An 11,027-nucleotide genomic window follows, 5' to 3' on the forward strand; every position below is an offset into this window, starting at 1 on the left:
GGATAAAATGAAAGCATTTAAAATGCTCTGTCAGTGCAGAATTTAGTAAAATTAGTCAATGTTTATGTGATTAAACAGCAGAACAAAGATTAAATATTATCTACAGGTGACAAAATATGTCACTATAACAAAAACATACACCACTTCATGAGCCACTCATACTTTGACAAATCTTCAGTTTTTGGACCCGTTTGGTTCTGACTCTACAGTTTCCATCTATACAAACCAAACAGTTTTATCTCACTATAAACTGTTGCGCTTAAAATTATGTATCAATAATTTATCTTAATGAGCATCACTAAATGGCTTCAGGCCTAATGTACTAGTGTATTACATTGTGTTTCCCTATGAACTAGTGTGTATGTGATGTTCAATGGTGAGTTTACTGTGGTGGTTGAGCATTATGTTCTAATATATAATGAGAAAAATGTCAAGCTAAGCCTATTTAACGGTTTCATTCTGCAGTAACCAACATTTTAATGTTTTTTTTTACAGTAATACGTATATCATAATATTTTTTAAATGGATGTTATTATCATAATTGGTCTATACTGAGAAGGTCATGCTGCTAATTGGACGCAGGGGGTGGGCTCCTGTCTGCAGCACCGCCTCTGTGTTGTGATTACTCCAACAGAAATGTGTGTGTTATTTATACTGTGGTGTTGGGGTGGCTGCACACGTGCAGCTGCCTGCACTCTTTGTCCTGCTTCACAGCTTCACTGGCTGCCATGGGTACTGCCTACAGGGAGAGGAGCTGAGATGCTGCCTTTGCTTTTTGCTTTTTCTTACATTGCATTCCTTTCAGCAGTCATGGTTAGCACCTAGTCGTTGCATCGCGAGAGGAGTCTTAACCTATTTTGCTCGGCTTCCGAGGCACAATAACCGGATTCCCGTAGGCGATACCCAGCAAGGTCTGCCCACCTGGAAGATGCTGGGATGATGCATGTTTTGAGTGGATCTAGTTGGGCTCCGGCCGGCCGGGTTTCTTTTGGATGGTGCACAGAGAGGTTTTTGGTGTTTTTATATTTCACCCTGATTTGGAAACCCCCCATCCCATCAGGAGATCCATGACCCGTTGTACGTACTGTTGTCATCATGTCCCCAGCATCGGCTGCAACGGGCAGTGAAAGCAGCACCACCACCGTCCCCGAAGAGGAGTCGGACAGCCCCCGAGAGGAGGTGAGAACACATTGTTTACCATTTGAAGGCCAATTTCTTTAGCCAAATGCATGTCGGGCAAATTCACACTTTAATTAGTGTGAGATACGTATATCACAGTGGAACACCCAAAAATCTCACTAAAATCATCAGCTTTTGGAGATATGGGTTTCTTTGGGGCCATCTCACGCAACACTTGGGAATTAGGCTAGTTGTATTAATAGGCCTACAGTTGTATTGATTGCCTAATTTGCAGTAATGTGTTTATTAGCGCGCACCCGAAAGTGTGAACATGCATGGGTGTACTCCTGTTTGTCTCGCATTCCCTCCAGACAAGTTTCCAAAATGGGGTTCGGGGACCTCTTGTGGGTCCAAGCAAGGGTCAAAACGGGTCCTGAAAAAACTGAAAGTCTAATAGCGTATCATTTACTGTCACTGTTACAATGACAGAATACAAGAATGGCGGTTTTCTTCAAATGTTTCCACATTGTTATTTTCAGAAAAGAAAACTCCTAAGGCCTCCTACCTCCTTGACCAATAACAAGCAGCGTAGCGAGACTTGTCGTTTCTATAACAACAAGAAAAAATGGAGAAGATGTTGATAGATCGACTTGTGCTAGTGTCGGAGCACAGCGAGTTATATGATATGACCGCGTGCTCTCTGTTCAGGGAATGACGGTTTGTGGAACTCGCTTTGTTTTATCTAATGTTACTAACATTTGTAGTAGAGCTTTTCCCTCTCTCTATTCATTCTCTCGATCGTTAGACCACTTTGTTTTATCTTGCATCGCTCCACATAGCACTCTTGGATACTGTAGCAGTAGCCTATATGTTGTTATAGCAACAAAAGATGCTCTCGGCTGCTTTTTGCAACATAAATGCTGCCAGTTTGTTTTTACTACAAAAGTGCCCTATTCAACCTTTGAACTTCTTAAAAAAGACACCATGGCCTAACAGCAACAATATTGATGTTGGTTTGCTACTTTGAAGACAAAGAAATCTATTGAGCTAAACTGTGAGGACAGACGTGAAATGATAAGAGCCTAATAACCAACCATTAGCTGTTGCTTTCAACATCCCTAGATTGCATTGACACCATCAAAACCGACAGACTCACAACTAAAGGTGCATGCTTCATGGGGATATAGGGATTCAATTAATAAGGGATCCTTTACTCCCACTTCAGACACACATGTTGGATAAGTTACATATCCATTACACAAGAGCGTTTTTATATAACCCCCGCTGCATGGTCTTATTATGTCAAGAGAAAGTGTCCATGATTGTAACAAGCACTTAGTTAAAGGCACCACAGTGGTCTCATGAATTGTGAAGCTTTTCCAGTCCTCAAGGTTCTTACTGAAATATTTGTTTTAAAATATTATTGATACCATTTCACAACAGGTTGTTTTATGGACTGTATCCCTCCTGTAGAAACAACAACTTTCATTCTAGCCTAAGGCTCTTTTATTCGAGAAATGTAATGTTAAAGCATCCACATAATGTAAAGTGTATTAGTTAAAGCCAAGGGACATTACTGTAAACCACAAAGTTAAATTGGGATATAAAGATGCAATGTAAAAGTTGTTTTCTCTCAATTTTTTGAGTTTTACATGTCTTATCTAATAAAAGACACAACACAATTGCAAACAAATAACAAAAAAATATATTAATAAATAATAGAGCCTCCAGCTGCAACTTTTTACACAAAAAAGCTGTAAAAAGGCTTTTTACACAATTTTACACCATTATTGTGTCAAAGACAAAGTTGTAGTGGTACAATTTAGAAGCAGCTTTTAAATTCCACAGAGCTCATTAAAATGACACTTATTTTGCAACTTCTTAAATATTCATTTTTGTGCCTCAATAAAGCCATAGTGTGCAGTTTCTGTCGCCCTCTTGATGAATTCTAAGTAATGACACCACTATTGTTGCATCCACATGACACAAGCCTTCTGAAATCCCCCACTCCACCAATCCACCCCCCCTTAAAGTTACTATTAGCCAAGGAGGACACGGAGTATTACAAAAACACGATGGACTCGTCCGAAGAGGTTATTTTCGTCACTTGAGATTCTGTGCACAAAAGTCGCCAGATGACAACAATTTCTAAACACAGCCATGCTGAGAAATACAGAGAAGTTGTTAGTCTTAATTAACTTTGTTTCAACTCAGTCTTTGGGAATGGCTTGAAAGCAACAGACGTTCATTAATATAAAAAAAGTTACAAGCTAAAGCTTTAAGTCCACTTTGGGAATCAAACATACTGGTGGTTTTTCCTCTCTCATCTAATCTGTTAAGTGCTCATGTTAGCGTCTTAGTTTATTTATTAAGTGCTTTTATTTATGAGTTTAGAATTTAAAAGTCTTCGGTCTGCACGGATTTATTTATAAACTAGTGGCTGTGTGAAACATAATTTTGTTTTTATGTGGTGCATAAAAATGTCAAATAAAGGAATTTGATCACAGCTAGCTGTCCCTTCATGACAAATGTTTGAGTCATTTCCCCCCGTATGCTTAATAAGAGGTCTTTCATGCTATTCAACCAGGCCACAGGAATGGCTTTGTCTAATGTATAAAAAATGTCAACACCACTGTTCATGTTGTCCTTCCATTTCTGCCATCCATAGGCCTAATGAACACCTCTGTTATGATCTCAAGCAGGTTTTTTTAATGTTATTTGGAAGTTATTTATCCAGTTAGCCTTAAACTTGCCGATTCAGTTGTTTTATGTTTCTAATGTTTTTGTGTATTTTGTGTTTGTGCTGATGTTTGTCTTGGTGTAATTCTTTAAGTCAAGGGTGATAATGGTGTGAAATTGAATTTGGCGTACATACCTGCAAATTTTGATATATGATTGCTGTTTAATTCTATTTGGTTTCATTTGACAAAATGTTTTTAATCAAATACTGGCATACAGGTATAACTAGTTTCCCCAAAATGTTTCCTATTACACAACAGTCCCAACAATCATCATTCCAGCTGCTTAAACAGAGGCTGGAAAGTGTAACATGAGCCACAAAGTATGTCATGTTGTATTGATTATAGCTGTCGAGCATGTACAGTATGCTAATGAGTAAGTAGTCCTTCTGCAGTAGGTTAATCTCAATGGGGAATTTCAATGTTAATCCCTTTTACCCCGTGAGGTGTAGCCTTGGGTTAACAAGGGACCAGGGGACCATGTGGCCAAGGTGGGGAAGATGATTATGGAGAAAAAACATATATTATTTATGCTCGTCTGTCACTTGAAGAGCACAGGGCTGTTATACTGAAGTCAATTCATCAATGCAGTGATACTGGTTGTTGGGGTTGCACATATCCAGGGGCTGACCTATGTAAGAGATGGAGAGGATAACCTTTGTCTTTACCTGAATTAGTGCTGCTACAGTACAAGTGTTTCATATCTGTTAGGCAAATTCTTTGACTTAATTTTATTTCATTCATCCTTCCTGGGGCTTTTGAATATATGCCAGGTTTGTGTGGCAACCTTTTTCAAAAGGCGTGACTAGCTCTTGATGCCGACACTGGGGTTTGCTGTGCCCTGTGGTGATAAAGGATGGCACCAGCTTCATGTTGCCAGAGTCAAACGACTGCTTTTTTTCTGGCTGGCTTGACATTAAATGTGAAATCTACCCCTCAGAATATTTCTTCTCTTTTACTTATTTTCTATTCTTTTAATGTCATATTTATGTAAACACATGCACCATGGCCAGGTGCACACCCACACACCAGTCTAACAGGAGCTCACAGTGCTCCTTACTGACATCAAGGCATACTATCTAATATTGTACTTTTGCAATAATCAGTGATTTTTCCTAAAATTATAAGAGTGGGTGAGTCTTTTGATTATAACAAGCGAAGACCAAGGCATGAGAAATAGCCTCACAGCTCATGCATAAACTATGCCAAAGCACTTACAACGCAGAATATTTTCTTAAATATTTTATACACATGAGCCTATACCTTTTAACTGGTTCTAACTTCATACTGAACATATATTTAGGTAAAACTTTTGTTCATCTTTTATTTTATTAATAAAGTATGTAATTACAGGTAATAAAAGTCTTTATGTCCCTAATTGCTTTAAGTTTTGTATTTTGAGAAATTGTTATGGAAATACACAGATGTGCCATTTACTTCTAGGAGAGAATCTAAACAGAATATATTGACAGTATTGTTCCAGTGACTTATTGCTATTTTCTCATCTTCTTTGTAGCAGCGGCCCCATAAACAATCCCTGGCAAAATCCTTGTGTCAGGAAACTCACTGGAAATGCCTGCTGCTGTCCCTGCTGATGTACGGCTGCGTTGGGGTGATGGCCTGGTGCCAGGTGACCAAGGTGACACGCCTCTCCTTCGACAGCGCCTACAAAGGAAAGTCTATGATGTACCATGACAGTCCCTGCTCCAACGGCTACATCTACATCCCTTTGGCCTTCTTGGTCATGCTCTATGTGGTCTACCTGGTGGAGTGTTGGCACTGCTACACTAGGAATGAGCTGCAGTACAAGGTGGATGTGGACAGTGTGGCAGAGCGCATCCAGCGAATGCAGCAGGCTACGCCCTGCATCTGGTGGAAGGCCATTAGCTACCATTATATCAGGAGGACGCGGCAGGTGACGCGCTACCGTAACGGAGATGCCTACACCACCACGCAAGTCTATCACGAGCGAGTCAACACCCACGTGGCTGAGGCGGAATTTGACTATGGGAACTGTGGGGTTAAGGACATTGCGAAGCAACTGCTGGGCCTGGAGGACTTCCCCATCACCAGGCTGAGGTTCACTAAGTGCTTTAGCTTTGCCAATGTAGAGTCCGAGAACTCCTACCTAACCCAGCGGGCAAGGTTCTTCACAGAGAACGAGGGCCTGGATGACTACATGGAAGCCCGTGAGGGGATGCACCTGAAGAATGTAGACTTTAAGGAGTATATGATTGCCTTTTCTGACCCTAATCACCTTCCCTGGTACGCAGCCAACTCCACTTTCTGGGTGGCAGCGGCTTTCACCCTCTCCTGGCCTCTGCGGGTGCTGACAGAGTACCGCACGGCCTGTGTACACTACCATGTGGAGAAGCTGTTTGGCTTTGACTATGTGCCAGTAACACCATCTGAGGAGCGGCCGCAATGCAGACACATCCCACGAGTCAACACAATTGACAGCACAGAGCTGGAGTGGCACATCCGCTCTAACCAGCAGCTGGTGCCCAGCTACTCAGAGGCAGTTCTCATGGACCTGTCCCAGCTTTCAGGAAGCTGTAACAACTACTCCGTAAGTGGAAGCTATGGTAGCTACAGGCAGAACTGTGAACGCTGCCACCGTGCCATCAGCAGCTCCTCTATCTTCTCTCGCAGCGCCCTCAGCATCTGCAACACGGGAAGCCCCCGTATCCCCTTCAGCGCCAGCCGCTTTTCGCTGGGCCGGTTGTACGGCTCCAGGCGGAGCTGCATGTGGAGGAGCAGCGGGAGCCTGAATGAGCGGTCCTGCCCCACAGAAAGCACAAACTGTCTGTCAGGCCAGCAGGCCGGTGAGGAGAACCCTCCAGCCTACCAGGACGCTCTGTACCACCCAGTGCTCATTGTACATCGCAATGAAGGCTGCCTCAACCACGACCACCGCTCCCTTCACAGAAATGGCTCATGTGTGGAAACTTCTCTATGACCCACGGCTGCCAGACTGAGCAAGGCATATAATGATACAGGAACAGAGTGAGAAACCTATTCACACCAGGGCCGAGCTAACAAGGACCTTTGAGTCTCCGTTTTTCAACAGAAGTCACAAGCCACCTGCAGGTAACCACAAACAAGGATTTGTTCACGTTTCTAAAGATACTGTAGCCTCCAACAGGAAAAAGTATATCTGGAAAAGTCCTTACAGTACGGTCAATAAGTCAGGGAAAGACAGACTAGATGCTATTGTTTAGACTGTTGTTTAAAATAAAATGTGGCTTTAAATGACAAATTGCTAAAGTGTCATGTACTGTCCTACAGCATCCATAAGGGCACAAGTCAAATAACCAAGGAATACCAGGGGAGTCACATACAACTGTAAATACCATATTTGTAGATCTTAGTCACAGACAAGTAACACTTTCTAGAATTTGAAGCCTAAAATGGGGTTTGACTCAGCGAAAGCTTGAGAAATTGCCAAGAAATGCAAGGAATATGACAATTAATGGTCACATGAATGAGAAATGAAGAAATATTGGTGAAAATAATAGACTCACACATCATGTGAGTGATGATTTCATGTGAGTCAATTGGATGAATAATGAAGGAAATGCATTTTGCAAATTGCAGTCTAATGGCTGTTACAAAGTAAAGTTAACCAAGGCCTGATCTAATGATCTAAACATCTGCATGTGAAACCTTTTGATACTGGCTGATTTAAATCTGTTCATTCAAAGTCAATGCTCATGGAAACACATTTCAAATGGAATACATTTCCATAGTATGAAAATAAATGTCTGATGCAGTGGCTGAAATATCAAGTTAGCTGAAATCAGCTTGGCTGCGATGACATTATACTTCCCAGCTTGCTAAATATAGCAGCACCGTCGATGAATAATTTAGCACAGGAGGGCTGAAGGACACAAAAACTTCAAACTCAATCAACACTTCTTCTGTTACTATATACTGCATTTATATAATAATTTCATTCAGCCTACCTCCTTATTTAAGTGCCTAGCCATCAACTGTTACAAATGAACATAAGCTAACATAACTCAATCATCATCTCATCTCAACATCTCCCCATTAAAACAAGTTGAATATACACTCCTAATAGCGCATTTTCTACAATGCATAGGATAAATGAAAATTGTTTAAAATACACAAGCTTTTAAGAAGCAGGCCCTAAATGTTTTCAGATGATTTTCCTCATAACAGGACACAACTCTCGTACACTGCTGCTGACGTGCTGTATATTAGAGACAGCCAGAGAGCTGGCCATCTAAGAAGCTAGAAATAGGCAGAGGCCTGGATTCATTACTGATAGTGTCAGCTTTATAATATGACAGGATTACTTTAAAGAAAGAAAAAAAGTACGTTCAGATGAGTGCTTGCAATGTTTTAAGGCTTGATTATACTCCGGACTGGATTTGTCCACATCTAGCTGCAGACCCCAGGCACCCAGCCTGGTAGGTCTGTTTATAATCTTTGTTTGGAGGATGCGTTCCACACGTGTAGTAGATTGCCGCAGTGAAAGATAAACTGGCATGGACAGATCATTCTCCACCATTAAGACCATGAAAATGTCCATGAATATTAAATGTCAGAATCTTGCCTGTGGTCAGACACTTTCTGTGACTTCCTGTTACACAATAATGAGCCTGTACAATTGTGACCAATTAGCCACACTCATTTCATTCAATGTTAAGGTTGGAGTTGCGGGTGGGGCGGCGGTCTCTAGCTCACCCAGTAAGAGCATGCGCCCCATTGAAGGGTGAGTCTTTTGCAGCGGCCCAGGTTCAAATCCGACCTGCGGCCCTTAGCTGTGTGTCATGCCCTCTTTCTCTCCCCCTTCCTATCTATCGACTGTCACTATTGAATAAAGGGAAAAGCCCCCCCCCCCCAAAAAAGTTGGAGTTGCGCACTATCTTTATAGCAATACAAGACTAACAACAGTCAAAGTAAGTGAAGCGTGCTATAAACAGATTGTATAAAACTTACGTTTAATTCAACAGACAGTTTAACATGAAAGCATTATGTAAACTGTTTTAAACTGGTATCACAACTCACAGGTCCTCTATGCAAGCCCCTCGAACGCAGGATTGTAGACAGGGCAAAGATTATGCTACAACAATATCCTAAAACCTGATCATCACTCCTTTCCCTGAACTGAGCTATTTACATTTTTCTGCCAGGATTAGCTGCATAATAACCAAATCATTATTAAATGAGGGGTTTGCAAACACATGATGGTAACCAAAAGTGACATAACATTACAAATGTTCCCATTCCAGATGACAGACGGGAAGAAGCAGGTTAGATACAGAAAATCTGTTAAATCTAATGTAATCTAATCAAGATAGCTGCTCCTCTCGAGGATTTTGGCTGCACCAGCTATTTATAAATCCATTTCTTAGTCCTTTCTAAGTTCTTAGTACCACCTGACCATTAAAACTTTATTGCTGAAAGTCTTAGCAAGTAAAGACCTTTGTATTGTGCAAACTGGTTAACATTGGTAACATAGCTTCTATATGTTACACAACCTAAATGTTATTTTGTCATTTAGTTATTGACACTTATTTTTTGCAAAACACACCTACATATTATTAATAAAGCATTATACAGCATTTCAGTCAAGTGTTGTTTGCTGACCATATTCCACATTACCTCTGTTACTTTTCAATATGAATAGATTATGAATTAAGAAATTAGTTTAGTGCAGTTAAAGTTACACCTGGCAGATAGTAGGTAGAAATATGTATTAACAACTAATCTTTCTACTAAAGAACTAGTTTGTGTGGTGCAATCCATTTTAAATTAGTGATGTGTATATCTCAGTAATCCCGCTCAGTAAACACTTATACAGGCAAGTTTGAACAGCTGGGGCAACTTACTCCAGGTCCTCTTGTTCATAGTACTTATGTATTTAGATCACTCATATATTGTTCAAGAAATTGTTTATATCTAGACATTTCAGGAAATACACTTATTTGCGTCCTTGCGGAAAGTTAAATGGCAAAATCAATACCACTCGGATGTCTGAAATATGAAGCTCCCACCATCAGCCGGTTAGCTTCGCACAAAGACTGGAAACTGGGAAAACAGCTAGTCTGGCTGCGTCTGAATAAAATCCACCTCTAAGCACCTCTAAAGCTGACTATTTAACATGTGTTCTCTGGTTTGTTTTATTCTGTACAAAAAAATGAAAGGACAAGTTGTTATTTTACTGCAGGTAAAATCAACATAAAAGTAGTATTGATTTTCTCATCTAATTTACAGCAAGAAAACAAATTAGCATATTTCCCCAAAATGTCAAACTATCTCTTTTATGGTAATGAGGGGGATACTACGCAACCTTTTTGAGCTACATACACAACATTTTAGCATGAAAACTAAACAAGACGCAGGGATTGAAATTCATTAATTTCATTTCTCATGAAAGGCTGGATTATGTGCTTGCATGCATTAGTCAGAAGGCAGAGAATTATGAACCATGTACTGTCGGGTAAAGTGTAGAACATAAGGAAACCACAAGGAAGAGCAAGCAACTCCACAAGGGATTAAAAATGTAAAATCTCTAAATAATTTTGGATTTTAGTCACTGTTTCATCCTGAAGTTATCAGATTCTCTCATTCATGATTAGCCAACAAGCCTGTCAGATGGCTTCACTGTGAGCCATACATACTCATGTGTAGACAAATTTGTTTACCAGTGCAATGTTTACATAACAACAGTGACAAAAAAAAACACCTTCAATATAGGTATAAATCTGACTGGAAGGTTCATAACTACATTTCTTTTCTCCATAGACGACTGTTAGCATAAATGCTTTTGTCATAAAAAGCACTGAACCCTTTATCATGTGTATTAAGTAGTTTAGGTTGTTATGATAGTACTCTATCACTCAAGGATGCTCCGGGGGGTTTGTCTTTTATATTTAAATGACTGTGGACTTTGAAGACTGTAAAGGCAGAAAGGTTTTGTACTGTACATAAAATAGAGACGAGAGGTTAGAATGAGTGTCCATGTGGATCTTGAGCTTTGCTGAATGGGTTGCACACACTGAAGCAGGGACATTTTTGATGTGCAGATGTTAAATGGTAAGTTTGTTAAATTACAAATGGCAATACAATCCACTGTAAAAATGCTCATGCAACACAGCCAATGTTCAATGTTTTTTTCCCCTTTAAACCAATGTTTAC

At 40.3% G+C, this 11,027-nt stretch overlaps 1 protein-coding gene across 1 annotated transcript; it reads left to right on the forward strand.

Moving 5' to 3' along the window:
• The first annotated feature begins 654 nt into the window (after positions 1 to 654).
• tmem151ba (transmembrane protein 151Ba) lies at positions 655 to 8,189 on the forward strand. The gene is made up of 2 exons (XM_034900927.1): positions 655 to 1,179; positions 5,374 to 8,189. Exons 1-2 carry the CDS (start codon positions 1,096 to 1,098, stop codon positions 6,814 to 6,816), a joined length of 1,527 nt encoding a protein of 508 aa, XP_034756818.1. The 5' UTR covers positions 655 to 1,095; the 3' UTR covers positions 6,817 to 8,189.
• The last annotated feature ends 2,838 nt before the right edge of the window (positions 8,190 to 11,027 follow it).

The sequence above is a fragment of the Etheostoma cragini genome, chromosome 18 (genome assembly GCF_013103735.1).
Source record: "Etheostoma cragini isolate CJK2018 chromosome 18, CSU_Ecrag_1.0, whole genome shotgun sequence".
Lineage (NCBI taxonomy): Eukaryota > Metazoa > Chordata > Actinopteri > Perciformes > Percidae > Etheostoma > Etheostoma cragini.

Excerpts from the sequence above, each read along its gene's own strand:
- tmem151ba (XM_034900927.1), top strand. The coding sequence starts at position 1,096 with ATGTCCCCAGCATCGGCTGCAACGGGCAGTGAAAGCAGCACCACCACC. Across the intron at positions 1,180-5,373 it reads CGGACAGCCCCCGAGAGGAG|CAGCGGCCCCATAAACAATC; the intron begins GTGAGAACACAT and ends TCTTCTTTGTAG.